Below are 15,278 nucleotides of genomic sequence, written 5' to 3' on the forward strand. Positions count from 1 at the left end.
AGATACTCTGTCTCTGTGTGGCACCTTGTTTAACTTTTAGTGTGTCTTAAATCCTTCTACACTGGGGTACATCTGTGGTGGAACACCTGTCCTCCATGTACAAGGCCTGGGTTCACTCCCTGGTAGCAGGGGGGAAGTAGTACTTAAACTGAGACAAAATATAAATTCTTCTAAGCATTTCACAACAAAAGCTGCAAGACCAGCTGAATGACACATTAAGGCGTGGTCGCCACTGAGCCTTTCTGGGCATTTCAATACAGCATTCCCTCTATCAAACGTTTTACTGCAGATACTATCACAATCACCTAAAATAGCAACCTCAGATATAAGAGCACAGAGACAAGTCAGTCTATAAGAGACACTTCAAGGAATGCGGCAAAATGAAAACAGCTGACAACATGCTGATGAAAAACACTGACACATGCAATTAACTTAATCTGTTATGAGATGAACTCATTCCACACTCGAACCTCAGGACCTAACCTTACCAGAAAACAGGGCCAGTGAAGACACAATCAATTGCAATGAGGCCATTCGGCAGGTAGGTGAGCTCTTAACACAGCTTGACCGATGTCCTTAGAGAAGACCACGCAAGATAGCACACATGGAGAATACCATCAACTGAGTGTGAAAGCAGAAGGCACAAAACTACGATTGCCAAGGACTGCTGGAGACCTGCCAGCAAGTCATCAAACCAGTGAGAAGGCAGGAGGACAGCTCTCTCCAAGGTTTCAGAAGAGAGCAGCCTGCTGAGAAGCTGAGATGGCCTTCCAGGTCTCTTGAACTGTCAGACAGTAAATGCCTGTCATTTCCAGCCACCAATGCAGCCTGGGAAACCAACATAATGCAATGAACACAACTACTTACTGATTTCCAGTTTCTCATCTTTAGCTATCTCTTTTTTAAGTGAGACTGGGGCGGGGGTGGGCAGCAGATTCCCTGAAGCTGGAGTTACAGGCGGTTGTGAAGCACTGGACATGGGTGCTGGGACTGAGACCCGAGTCTTTTCAACAACAGCAAGCACATGTTAACCACTAAGCCATCGCTGCAACCCATCTAGCAAACTCTTCGTTCCAAACTGTGAAGTGCTTGAGAAAGTTCTTATCCCAAATGGCAGCTGCTTACAGAAAGCCTGAACCAAATAAAGTGCTCCTGAAAGAGCAGCTTGTTCGGTTAGTAATCAGGTTTGCACACCTACTTGAGGTTGGAGTTCGATCTTCACAATGACCTAGCCAATAAGAAGACTCAGCCATAGGCCAAACAGTTGATAATATAAGCCTCTGTGTGTTTATTTTGGAACTGAACAGCTGCAGCACCAGGCAGAACAGAAACTTCTGTCAACAAGAATGGCTTAAAATAAACTTTTTAAAAGTTCTTTTAAAAATACAAGTAGATCCCTCCTGCTCCCATCCTCCATCCCCTACTCCCCAGCCCCAGTTTACCTAGGAAATTGCTTCTATTTTCCCTTCCCAGAGAAACCCATGACTCCCGCTTGGGGCCCTCCTTGTTACCTAGCTTCTCTGGAGTGTTAGATTGTAGTCTGGTTATTCTTTATAGCTAATATCCACTTATGAGTGAGTATATACCATGTTTATTTTTCTGGGTCTGGATTATCTCACTCAGGATTTTTCTAGTTCCATCCATTTACCTGTAAATTTCATGATGTCATTGTTTTTATACCACTGAGTAGTACTCCACTGTGTAAACATAATACATTTTCTTTATCCATACTTTTGTTTATCCATACATTTAGGTTGTTTCTAGCTTCTAGCTATTATGAATAACACTGCTATGAACATGGCTGAGCAAATGTACTTGTGGTATGATGGAGCATCCTTTAGGTATATGCCCAAGATTGGTATAGCTGCATCTTGAGGTAGATTGATTCCCAATTTCCTGAGAAATCACCATAGCGATTTCCAAAGTGGCTATACAAGTTTTTCACTCCCACCAGCAGTGGAGGAGTGTTCCCCTTTCTCCACATCCTCTCCAACACAGGCTGCCATTATTGGTTTTGACAATAGCCATTCTGACAGGTATAAGATAGTATTTCAGAGTTGTTTTGATTTGCATTTCCCTGAGGGCTAAGGATCTTGAACAATTCTTTAAGTGTATAGCTGCCATTTGAGATTCCTCTGTTGAGAATTCTGTTTAAATCTGTGCCTTGATTTTAAATTGGATTACTTGGTATTTTGATGTATAGTTTCTTGAATTAATATTTTAGAGATCGGCCCTCTGTTTGATGAGGGATTGGTGAAGATCTTTTCCCATTCTGTAGACTACCATTTTGTCTTATTGACAGTGTGCTTTGCCCTACAGAAGTTTTTCAGTTTCAGGAGGTCCCATTTATTGTCGATATCAGTGTCTCTGCTACTGGTGCTATATTCAGGAAGTGGTCTCCTGTGCCAATTCAGTCAAGACTATTTCCCACTTTCTCTTCTGTCAGGTTCAGTGTCATTTATATGGAGGACTTGAGTTTTGTGCAGAGTTATAGATATGTATCTATTTGCATTCTTTTACATGGTAACATCCAGTTATACAAGAACCATTTGTTGAAAACGCTTTCTTTTTTCCATTTTATAATTTTGGCTACTTTGTCAAAAATCAGGTGTTCATAGATAACTGTGTGGATTTACATCAAGGTCTTCAATTCGATTCCATTGATCCACCTATCTTTTTATGACAATAAAATGCTGTCTTTATTATTATAGCTCTATAGTAAGGCATGAAGTCAGGGATGGTGATACCTCTGAAAGTTCCCTTATTATAGAGGATTGTTTTAGCTATTTTGGGTTTTTTGTTTTTCATATGAAGTTGAGTATTGTTCTTTCAAGGTCTGTGAAGAATTTTGTGGGGATTGCATTGAATCTGTACAATGCTTTTGGTAAGGTTGCCGGTTTTTTTTTTTTACTATGTTAATCCTACCTAACCATGAGCATGAGAAATTTTTCCATTTTCTGATATCTTCTCCAATTTTTTTCTTCGAAGACAAAGTTCTTGTCATACAGGTCTTTCACTTGTTTAGTTAGAGATTGGGTTGGGCGGGTTGGAGGCAGTATGGAGGGCCCATTTGGGGGTTACAGAGAAACCTGCAGCCAGGGAAACTCCCATGAATCCACAAGGACAACTCCAGCTAAGACTCCTAGCAATAGTAGACAGGGTACCTGAACTGTCTTTCTCCTGAATCAGATTGGTGACTACTCTAATTGCCATCAGAGAGCATGCATCCAGTAACTGATGGAGGCAGATGCAGAAGTCCACAGCCAAGCACAGGCCCAAGCTCCTGGAGAGAGAAGGATGGTGAGAGCCAGAGGGTTAAAGGTCATGATGGGAGGGGAGGTCCACAGAGACAGCTGACCTGAGCTCATGAATTCTGGACCAACAGCTAGGCATCCTGCATGGGACCAACTTACGCCCTCTGCAAGGGTGTGCCAGCTATGTAAGCTGGTTTGTTTGTGGGGCTCCTAGCTGTGGGATCAGGACCTGTCCCTGAAGCTTGAGCTGGCTTTTGGGAACCTTTTGCCCACGCTGGGTTGACTTGCCCAGTCTTGATGTAGTGGGGGGAGGAGCTTGGTCCTGTCTCAACTTGATGAAGCATGCTTTGCTGACTCCCATGGGAGGCCAGTCCCTTTCTGGACAGAGACAGGAGTGGATGGTGAGGGGTGGGGGTAGAAGGGAGGTGGCAGAAGGGAACACAAGGAGAGAAGGGAGGGGAAACTCTGGTCTGTATGTAAAATAAATTAAAAAAATACAGAGACACAGCCAGATGGCTTAGCAGGTAAAGGCACTTACTGATAAGCCCAGTTACCTGAGTTCAAATCCCAGGATGCACATTGTGGAAGGAGAGGCTTATTCCTACAAGCTGTTCCCTGATCTCCACATGAACATCATGGAAAATACTGATGGGAGTGTACAACAAACACACACACACACACACACACACACCACATGTGCACACGTATGCAAATAAATAAAAATAAATGAATGAAAAAAACTTTTAAAGAAAATCAAAATGTAAGCAGATGGTTAGGGAGAGGCCTTAGTGTCTCAGAGCACAGCATTATAAGCCTAAGCTCAAGCTTGACCCCTGGAACACACACACACACACACACACACACACACACACAAGCCTGTTCCAGTGGTGTGCGATTGCAACCTCAGCTCTCCTACAGCACAGAGGGGCCAAGAGGACAGTGCAGCAGCAAGACCAGTAGGAAAGGCCACGCCTCCACAAGGCGGAGGCAAGGGCCAACTCCCCAGAACTGTTTTCTGAATACCACGGCAGGCCACAGCAACACATGTAAACACACACACAGACACACATACACACACTCACTAATTTAAATGCCAATATGAAAAAAAGAATAAAGGGATAATTTAGATAACTACATTCCTTTCTCAGAAGTTTTAGGTTTATTGTTCTACAATGGAAACACCTGAAACTATCCATGTGTTCCACTATAGCAACACTTTTCACTGGTTTATTTGTGGTGCTGTATTCTGAACCCAGGACTGGCTGGGTAGTCCCTCTAGCACCACCGGCCTCCATGTCAATTCAAATATAATTTTAAAATGTTCTGTTCCTCTTATGAACATTTTATATTAAATGTGGTAACATGAATAAAACAGATACATGTAGATATTACATAGGAAGGTCATAGTCCTTACACTAAAGATAACACATATTCAAGGGGAAATTACATATAAATGAATAACAGATCTTAGAATATACCTCACAAGTACAGCGCCTACCTAGTATACACAAAGACATGAGTCCAATCCCCAGAGCCATCCAAAAAAGAGTGCTGTGTTTATACATCGTACATTTTACTATCATCTAGAGTTCATCCACACTCAAGTTCCCACATTGCTAACTAACAAAATACTGTATTCATAGACACATTTGTGTTCCTAGGGCTAGTCTCATTAAATCCCTGCAGTTTATAGCAAAGACGACAAGTCTATGTTTATATCCAGGAAGCAGAAGACTGACGGTAAGTAATGTATCTGGACTGGGGGGTGGTGAGTGGTTGGCGACTTCACCTCTAGGCCTCCACAGCCCACTGCACTATACTCACTATGCTAAGTGGGGTTTCCCTAGCTGTGACACAAACATTTTATTCTGTTTTATTTTACCAGTTATGAGCACTGTGCATGAGGGTTACATAAGTAAACTTGTGGGGCCACCCTACCAAATACTAAACTAATAATTATATGTACAAGTTTGTTTATGTATTCCTTAAAGAGGGGCTCTCCCAATGTCCCAGGCTAGCCTTCAACTAGCAAAATGCCTGCCTTAGTCTCCCACATGCTATCATAGGCACCCAGCACCACGTTCAGTTATTTTGACTGTTAAGAAAAAAACAAAAAGAAAAGGTCCAAATACTCTGCATGCTCATTGTTAAAAAATAAGATTTGGAGGCTGGGGAGGGATCAGCAGTTAAGAATACATGCTGGCACTTCAGAGGACCAGAGACTGTTTCCCAGCAGTCACATCAGGAGACTTACAATTACCTGTCACTCCAGCTCCATGTGGACCTGATGCCTCTGGCCTTCAAAGGTACCCACATGCATGCACATATATGCATAACTAAAAATAGTAACACAAAGTACCAAAAGAATAAAGTTCAGGCAAACACTTCATGTTGACTGTCTTTACAAGCATATCCTAGCTAGCTCTTTAAGAAGACATGTTTTTAAACACTCGCCTTCATCACTTTTAATCGTGTGTGTGGGTGGTACGGACAGTTCAGTACAGTGCCTACAGAGCTAAAAGAGGGCGCTGGATTCCCTGGAGATGGGGTTACAGAAGGTGCTGAGTTGACCAACACAGGTGCAGGCAACAGAGCTCAGGACCTCTCCAAGAGCAAACCACACTCTTAACCTCAAGCTGAGCTACCTCTCCAACCCCAATGGTCACTATATTTTTAATTGTTTTATATGTATGCATGTGTGTGTATCTATGTGAGCATATGTGTGCAGATGTGCACACACGCCACAAGAGGCGTTGCAGCCTCTGGAGACAGCATCAGGAGTAGTTGTCAATCACCTGCCATCGGTCTTCTGGGAGATCAGGAAGCAGTGAGGCCTCTCTTGCAACAGCAGCATTAGTTTACAAACCCTAAGCACAGCAGATGCAGGCAGTGGAAAGAACCAACCCTGAACCATGCAACAGCGGGTGGAAGGGACTCTGCCGAGCAGACAGCAGACGCCTCAGCACAGTGACCACAAATGACATCCAGCACCCAGCACCCACCACCACCATCACGGCTGACAAACTGCATGTTAACAAGTAAATGCAGGCAAGCTGCAAGTCCAAGTGAAGAGGACACACCTGCATGCCAAGACCTATACATACAGTCACCTAATCCACAACATGACATATGTTAAACATCACTCAGACCCTTCAATAAACACAACAGAACAATGGGCTCTTTGCTATCTTTAAAGCATTATAATGACTGGGTGGTGGTGGTACATGCCTTTAATCCAAGTACTTGGGAGGCAGATATAGGATGGTCTCTTTGTTCAAGGCCAACCTGGTCAACAGAGCACGTTCCAGGATAGCCAGGGCTACACAGAGAAATCCTGTCTCAAAAAAACAAGCAAACAACAAAAAATAATAATACTATTATTATGAGATACAAACAACAAATAAAACTTATTTGAATGCTAACACTAATAAGCCACGTATTAAGAAGGTATTTCTTCAGCAGTCAGAAAACAAGAAATGAAGTTAAGAACCACTATTAATAGTGCTGGGCAAAGAAATGAATGTGTGGCAACGTAAGAAGTTTGTACCGGGTAGTACTCAAACTCTAGAATTTATAAATCAACTGCAAAGGCAGATACAACATATGGACAGGGAGTAGGGTGAAATAACAATGGCAGAAGGCTGGCCGCTGTTCATGGAACTACTCTACTTCTCTAGAAAGTTGCAAACGCCCTTCAGATTCTGGGGAACAATCTGTGTAACTTGTTTATTTCTTATCTAAACAAATCCATGTAAATTTTTGACACTACAACAACCCAAGAACATGAGTATTATTTTTAATGACACCAGGAAAGCGAGTGTGTGGAGTAAGAGACAAGTACTGTTGAGATCTTTGAAGCAGTGATACTATTTTTCCTTCCTTGTTTGAGGTTAAGTTTTCTGGGAGAAATAATCATACCATAGAAAATATCTATGATTGACTCAACAGTCTCAAATAAAGCATGCAAACAGCACTGTTACAGTAGCATAAGCAACAAGACAAGGATGGCATACAGGAACATGGGGTATGATACATTGTGAGCCTTGCTGTTGAGTTTTAAAAACCTGTCAATAAAACTGCACTAAACATAACCCCTAACACAGAGTGCTTCATTTTTGAGGTTAGAGAACCTATCTATAAATTAATGGAAACACACACACACACAATATAACATATACTCATACATATCCCAAGAGAAGAAAAGATTAAAAAAAAGAACAATTATGATTGGGCAGAATAGACATGTATACTTTTAAGACATGTCAGGTAATCTTGAGAAGGAGGATAAACAGTCTTTAGAAGATTAACAAGTTGGGTGAGGACTACAGTAGGCACTCAACAAAGGTCTCAGTGAATGCTACTATGGACACGGCCATGATTTCCTATCTAGAAGCATTCAAAGTCGGAATGTCTAAAAACACTATCTTTAGTAAACTGGAAGTTTCCTAAAGTTTAAGCTTTTAATTAAGAACATCTTTGCCATTATAAGAATCATTGCTTAGGAACTAGAGACTAGATACAACTGACTTCAACTGCCTACATACATATCCAAGCAACGGCGTTCAGAGTGACTAAGGATATCTTCCACTCACATCAAAACATTCACTCACCTCATAAGACCCGAATTCTTCTTACTGAATGGTCCAATGATCTTAAACATCAGTTCCACAACTCCATTTTTACCTAAAGATACTGCGTTCACAGCTGAGAAACAAGAGAAAGATACAAAGTCATGTGAGCCTTAATGATAAATCCAAAAACATTCCAAAGTATTTAGTCAATATGAATGCAAGCTACCCAGTACTTTGACGGGGGGGAGGTGTATTATTTTGCTTTATTTTATGGGAAGCTGAAAAAACTAGCATTCCTAAAAGAGTTATTTTGAGATGACACCAGGAAAGCGAGTATACGGAGTAAGAGACAAGTATGACATGCTCTGAACACAGCAAGAACAGCAGAACTACAAGTCATGGCAATATCATCATCTAGATGCAGGAAGCTGTTTATCCACTGGGCATCCCCACTTCAAAGTGAGATGGGGGAACTTCTGGGGAAAGCGATGGGAACACAAGTTAGATCTGAAAGGAGCAAGGTGGAGTTGAAAAGGTAGAAGGAAGGTTCTGGTACAGCTCAGCAGATAGGTACATCATGGACAACGTCAGAATGAAAATCATGGGATGACCCTATCTATGTGACACCCACCTGTACATGGGAAGGTGAGAGAGGACAGATGAGGGCCTTCTGAGTTGAGCCCTCAGCTGCACGAACTACTCAAGCAGTAACAAATTAGATATGCATTTCAAGAGCAGGGCGGAGCTCAGAGCACCCTGAGAGCCCAGCAAGGGAAATGCACCCAGGGCCTTCACTAAAGCAGCCTCTGAGTATACAAAAACGACAGCTTGGGTATTCTACAGAGAACCAGCAGTGAGAAGACTGTGCCAGCATTTTAAATTCTGAACAAATGTTACTTTAAAGAATTACACATAAAGCCAGGCGGTGGTGGCGCACGCCTTTAATTCCAGCACTCGGGAGGCAGAGGCAGGCGGATCTCTATGAATTCAAGGCTGGGCTGGACCAACAGCCTCCAAAACAATACAGAGAAACCCTGTCTCATAAAAACCAAAAAAAAAAAAAAAAAGAATTACACATAAACTGGGTGTGATAGTTGGCTGCCTTTAGTCCCAGCACTCAGGAAACTGAGGCAGGTGGATCTCTGATTTTGAAGCCAGACTGGTCTACATAGTGAGTTCTAGGACAGTCGGGACTACACATGGAAGCCCTGTCTCAACATACACACACACACACACACACACACACACACACACACACACACACACACACACACATACACACACACACCATTTGTTAGCCTTCTAATGGTTAGTTAAAAAAAGAAATGCAGCTCCTCTGTCCCACAGGAAATGGCAATCTCTGCTCTACCGCCCATGACAGCCTTGAGGTCACGCTTCTACATTCTGCTTCTCTTGGCTGGCTACTGAACTTAAAATTATCTCATTCTTAATTCAAATCAAGTTTCAATATTCCAACAGATTTTTCTTTTTCCTAATTAATGCTTTTTGTTTGTTTGGGTATTTTTGTTTGTTTGGTTGGTTGGTTGCCTGGTTTTTCAACACAGGGTTTGGTTTCATTGTGTAGCCCTGGCTGTCCTGGAACTCATTCTGTAGACCAAGCTGGCCTCGAACTCAAAGACTCACCTACCTCTGACTCCCAAATGCTGGGACCTAGTTCATATTTTCCTTTTTTTCCTTTCCTAACTCATCAGTTAATTCTACTGTTCACATCTGTTCCTAATTTTTTAATTAAATATCACATTCTTTCCTCATGTTCTTCGTCATGTAACTGTTCATTGTTTTTCTGAGTGTACCTTCAACTAAACTGTTAGCACATACATGCATGTATGCACACACACACCTTATATTGCATCAACATTTTTCATGGCACACAAATGGTCTATAATTTATTTCTAATTTGTGTGTGTGTGCATGTGTGTGTGCATGTGTGCATATGAAATACATGGTAGAGGCCAGAGGTCAATGTCAAGTGTCTTTTTATATTGTTCTACATTTCTTGAGATGGGTCTCTCATAGTATCTGGAGTTCAACGATTCACTAAAACAGGCAGCCAGCAAGCTCCAGAGAACCACGTGTCACCTCTTTACCTGTGCTAGGCTTACAGGCAAGGGACATTAGGGATCACAGTTCAGGTCCTCACAGCCACACAACAAGCACTTTACTGAGTCCACAGTCCTATGGTTCGTGCAGTAACTGAGATTTCATAGTCAGAAAACAGAGGAAGTGTTCATCTCATAGGTTTGAGACCTAATATATCAAAGTGAGCGTGGGGGAATTGGAAACCATCTCTACAACCACTCTTGTCTCAGAGACCCCAGTGCCATTCTTTGTATGCTCTGCTGCCTCTCTGTGGAGGGATGACAAGTCGATGCTGCTGGTAAGACTATGTGTCTTCCTTGTCCTCTTTCATCTGTCAACACCCAGTATCTTACCTTTCTTTCTGTTGTGATCAAAATACCACAAAAGCTACTTATGGGGAAAAGGTTTTGTTTAGCTCATACGTCCATCATAACAGGGAGTCAAGGCAGCTGTTCACATAAACCGTGACCAGGGAGAGCAGGGAGAGAGAGAGAACAGGGAGAGAGAGAGAGTAGAGAGATAGCAGGGAGAGAGAGCAGAGAGAGAGCAGGGAGAAAGAGAGAGCACAGGGAGAGAGAGCAGGGAGAGAGAGAGAGCAGAGAGAGAGCAGGGAGAGAGAGAGAGAGCAGAGAGAGAGCAGGGAGAGAGAGCAGAGAGAGAGCAGAGAGAGAGAGAGAGAGAGAGAGAGAGAGAGAGAGCGAGAGCAGCGGATGCTCACATCCACGCCGGCACCCATCTCACTGTCTCCACTCCTCAACAGTTCATAATCCTCTGCCTGGAGAACAGAGTCGCTCACAAGGGGAGGGTCTTCCCACATCAGTACCACAGGCAGCCGATCTAGACTCTCTTAGTGAGCCCCTTCCCAGGAGGCTCCATTTGTCACGTCACACAGACAGAAGCATTTCCCAGTGGCCAGTACACCACGCTCTCCCACTGCAACGTTTCCACAGGCTCTCCTCTCAACCCAATCCCTTTCAAATTCAAGGAACTGGTGAGAATTTTCAACATTTGTCACCTCACCTTCTTACTCCAAGTCACTCCTGTTGACTTCTGAGTCATGTTAATGTTCACTTCCCACACATTTTAGAGATTTATAGACTTCATTTTGTGTCACGTCACACCCCCCCCCGAGTAGGTAAGTCACAGCCGCCCTTGAGTACTCACAGTTGGTAGAATACACTCGAAGGAGCTGAAGACAAGGCATAACCAAGCGATAGTTCTGGAAGTGCTGCTTGACCAAATTCAGAGTTACGTTCAGTGCCCCATTAACTCTAGCTTTCACTCCAAACTTTTTATCTGTTAAAAACAAATTCATTCACATTACACTTTTGCACAAACGCAGCAGAAAGCAATGAAGACTAAGGGTGCAACCCATTGATAGAGGGCTGGTCTAGGGTTGCCAGGCCCTGGGCGCAACCCACAGAACTGCCAAACCAGCAGCAGCACATTGAACCTGTGCTACGCGTTCATGTGGGACATCCGATCGGATGATGGTCTTTTCTGTGCAACTTCTAATGTCCCTTACCCTTCTGCAGCACATCCTACAACAGCAGGGCAGGAGAGAGGAGAGTAAGCGGGGGGGGGTGGCATGCTAGACTAGCTCAGCATATGCGGTCCCATGCAAGGAGAACATAACTGATCCACTAGCCAATAAGTCTGATTCATACAACCTCCCACAGATGCAGGTAGGAAGAAGAGCAAACAGCCTAATAAGCATTGCCAGTATTATTTAATATGAACATATTATTTTCACACCTATAAAACAAACAAACGTAAATATGAATATCTTAAAATAGAAAATATTGTGGCAAATACAACAAAAAATTTCTAAGTGGGAAGGGGGAGAGATGGCTTAACAGTCACAAGTGCTGACTACTCTTCCAGGGCCCGCAGCAAGCACCTCCCAACAACACGTAAGTCCAGTTCCAGGGCGATCTGACAATTCCAGCCTCTTCAGGCATCTGCATTCACGCACGCGCACGCGCACACACACACACACACACACACACACACACAGATAAAAATAAGTCCTTTAAAAATTCATGAGGAAATAGAAGAGCTATTGTGATAACTCGCTACAACATTTCCATCTCCTTAAATATTTTATTTTTAATTTTTGATTAAAATAATAATTATACAATTTAAAGAATAGAGTGATATCTTAATACATATATATTTAATATGTGCAGTTCAAGGTCATGAACATTTCTACTTGTTAGCATTACTATGTCTATAGAGAACAGAAGTTCCTGATTTTTATTCTCACAAAGAGATCACAAAAATAAAAAATAATAACAAGTAACAAAATCTGAAGAATATTAAGTAATGGGACCAGCAGAAGTAAGTCAAATTTTAAGGCAGAAAGAATTCAATATTCCTAAGGGAAAGAAAGTAACTTTTATTTCACAAGAAATTACTGTGCAACCTAAATGAACAACATAAGAACAGGAAACTTGTACAAATATTAATGGGGAATGCACAAATTTAAGATGCAAGATAAAATAAAGATGACTTATGAATTAAAATGGAAGAAACAGATACAGGGATATCTTAATTTAATTCCATGAAAAGTAAAAAACTTGATTGTAATTAGCAGAAGAAGAATGTATTGTCTTATTTACCAATATATAAAACTTTATTTCATTTTCTACAAAAATATCAAAAAAGGAATTTATGAGTCTCAAGCACAGAAGTTAAAGAAGAGTAACAGCCAAGACAGACCAGTACTAGACTTGGTCTCAAGGTCACCACACCATTCTTTAGAACATGATCTGTTAATGATACAAGCTAACACCTGCACACTACACTAAGACAGACATGCATGTTCCCATCAAGACTCCCAAAGCTACGACAACACACTGACACCTCTACACTGAGTTAGGCCCCTCCTTATTCACTGCACTTTCCGTATTTCACGTGTCTCTCCACAGCTCAGACCCTCAAAACTTTTCCGGTCTGCTTTGGAAGTTGCCAGAGCACTGAACTGCACATCATACAAATGTGACCAGCAGTGAAAACGCTGTCACAGCAACACGCTCACTTGCAACACTTCCACACACTGCACCCACACTCCTCCTTCTAATTTCCCCGGAACACACATCGTGTTCTGTGTGTATATGTGGGTGTACACATACATACAGACACATGCGTATACACGCATACGGGCAAAACAAGCACTAACACACTGTGATACTGGCATTCCTCCCTTTTATACCACATTCGAAACAATGCTTTATGAATCTTAGACCCTCAGCTCTTGCTGGTTAACTGTAAAAACATTCCACTGTTAAACCCAAGAAGAAGTAGTGCTTTACATTTCAAAATATGAGCAGTTTAAGATTAAAGATTCGCCAGGCCAGCACTCAGGAGGCAGAGCCAGGTGGATCTCTGTGAGTTCAAGGCTAGCCTGGTCTACAAAACAAGTGCCAGGACAGCCAGAGTTGTACATAGAAACCCAGTCTCAAAAAAAAATGACATAAAGATTAAAAGTTACAGATAGTTCTGGATTCAATAACCATAAAAATGGAACTCTCACCTTTTGGTCCAATCTTCGCAAGAATGGAATGGGTCTGCACCATTAATTCCTCATGTGGGGGGGATTCCTTGCTGGCATTCATAAGAAGTTGTAACAATATCTGTGAACCACCTTTGGCAACTAAGAAACTTGCTCTTCGACCTCCACCTAAAATTAAAAAAAAATCACACACATACATACACACATACATACACACATACATACACACATACATACATACATACATACATATATAGAGAGAGAGAAAGAGAGAGAGAGAGAGAGAGAGAGAGAGAGAGAGAGAGAGAGAGAGAGAGAGAGAGCAAACAGCACACCGTCCCGCAGCAGGCATCACAATTAGTTAGCATTCAAAAAAGTTTCAATCAAAATCATTGATTTCTAAGACTAAATACTATGAAAATCATATTTTGTGTTTTGGTTACAGGATTCCATTATAGCCCAAACTAGCCTTAAAATCCGTGATCTCCTGCACCCGGCTTGAAAATGCTGGAAAGACAGGTATGTGTCACCATACTCAGCTCCTATTTTGTTGTGTTTCACTTACTTATCTAAAATACAGCATACAAAAAAAAAAAAAAAGAACACAAATGACAGTAAGACTCTAGGCTCCAGGTGCTATGTAAGTAGGCAAGGAGACTTGAGAGTGTCTGGAGAGACTGAAAGTAAAGCCTGCCCTGGAGAGACGGCTCATGGGTAAGAGATCGATCGCTGCCACCATAAGGCAGTCCCAGCCGCCCGTGTACTGAGCTGGGAGCCTCACAGCACTGTGGACAGAGACAGGAAGGCACCGGGACACGCTGGCTAACGGCCAGGCTGAAAACCTTAAGTTCCTGCCTCAGACCCTGTTTGAGGGACTCAGGTATCGAGTAACAAAGTCCAACACCCAATGCCTTCTCCCGGCATACACATATTCCCCACTCCCTCACATAGGAAGCAACAAGCTCACGCTGTTTCATTTCTAAAATTTTAATGTCAAGAAACATTAAATAAACTACACAGGACACAGAGCTGGTCACTATTTACAAACACAAATTAAATCAAAGTAAATCAAAACTCACCAGAAGATACCAACTCGACAAGAATGCTTAGGATATTAAGTACAGTTTGAAGATCTTTCGTGTTCTGAAACAAACAGTTGATTTGCTTTATTAAAACACTATTTTTTTATTTCAAATATTTTAGCCTGCTGGGAACTACCTATGTCTAACAAATGACCGTCATAGTTTCTCTAGGCACGACTGTATTAACTTCCACTACACTTTTATTAAAGCTTCAACACCATCATCTTTCTTACAGGTACTTATTTCTGTGTGTAGAGGTGGGCATGGAGTTCCTGGGGCAACTTGCACACATGGATTCTCTCCTCTACCCTGTGGACCCTTGGACTCATCAGACCCAGCAGCGAGTGCTTTAACCCGCCGGGCACCCACTCTAAGCAGCTCACAAGTACCCAGACCCCAGCTCCAGGGGATCGACAACCTCTGGCCTCCACAGCACCTGCACTCTCATGCACACACACAGAACACACACGTAACTAAAATAATAAAATAAGCTCTGCACTAAGAAAAAAGGACTTAAATGTAGGGCCAACCAGCTGGCCTGCAGGGAGACGTGCTTGCTGCACAAGCCTGGAGACCCTGATCCTCAGAGCACAGGAAGCTGGGAGGAGAAAACCGACTCCCCACACTGCCCTCCGGTGTCCACATGCGCCATGGCAGGTGTGCGCCTACACATACACAACAGGAACACAGTGTCTACTGTGTGTCAGTTATTTTAATCATTAGAAAATGTATGTTTACACAATACATACTAGTGCAC

At 42.4% G+C, this 15,278-nt stretch overlaps 1 protein-coding gene across 11 annotated transcripts in view; it reads right to left on the reverse strand.

The window, feature by feature from the left end:
* Positions 1 to 15,278, reverse strand: part of Agtpbp1 (ATP/GTP binding carboxypeptidase 1) — a 156,770-nt gene that overhangs the window by 112,394 nt on the left and 29,098 nt on the right. For 9 of the 11 annotated variants that reach the window (XR_005881012.1, XM_040756106.1, XM_040756105.1 and 6 more), the window contains 4 exons: positions 14,519 to 14,582; positions 13,461 to 13,607; positions 11,090 to 11,221; positions 7,865 to 7,958 (listed from right to left, as the gene is read on the reverse strand). Coding sequence is in view for 9 of the 11 variants with exons in the window: in XM_040756106.1 (XP_040612040.1) it covers positions 7,865 to 7,958; positions 11,090 to 11,221; positions 13,461 to 13,607; positions 14,519 to 14,582 (437 nt within the window). In the remaining 2 variants the exon portion in view is untranslated. Of the gene's footprint in view, positions 1 to 7,864; positions 7,959 to 11,089; positions 11,222 to 13,460; positions 13,608 to 14,518; positions 14,583 to 15,278 lie in introns of those variants that run through there. The other 2 variants (XM_040756111.1, XM_040756112.1) reach the window with 2 other exon arrangements.

This window comes from Mesocricetus auratus, unplaced genomic scaffold (genome assembly GCF_017639785.1).
Source record: "Mesocricetus auratus isolate SY011 unplaced genomic scaffold, BCM_Maur_2.0 Super-Scaffold_100013, whole genome shotgun sequence".
NCBI classification, from domain to species: Eukaryota; Metazoa; Chordata; class Mammalia; order Rodentia; family Cricetidae; genus Mesocricetus; species Mesocricetus auratus.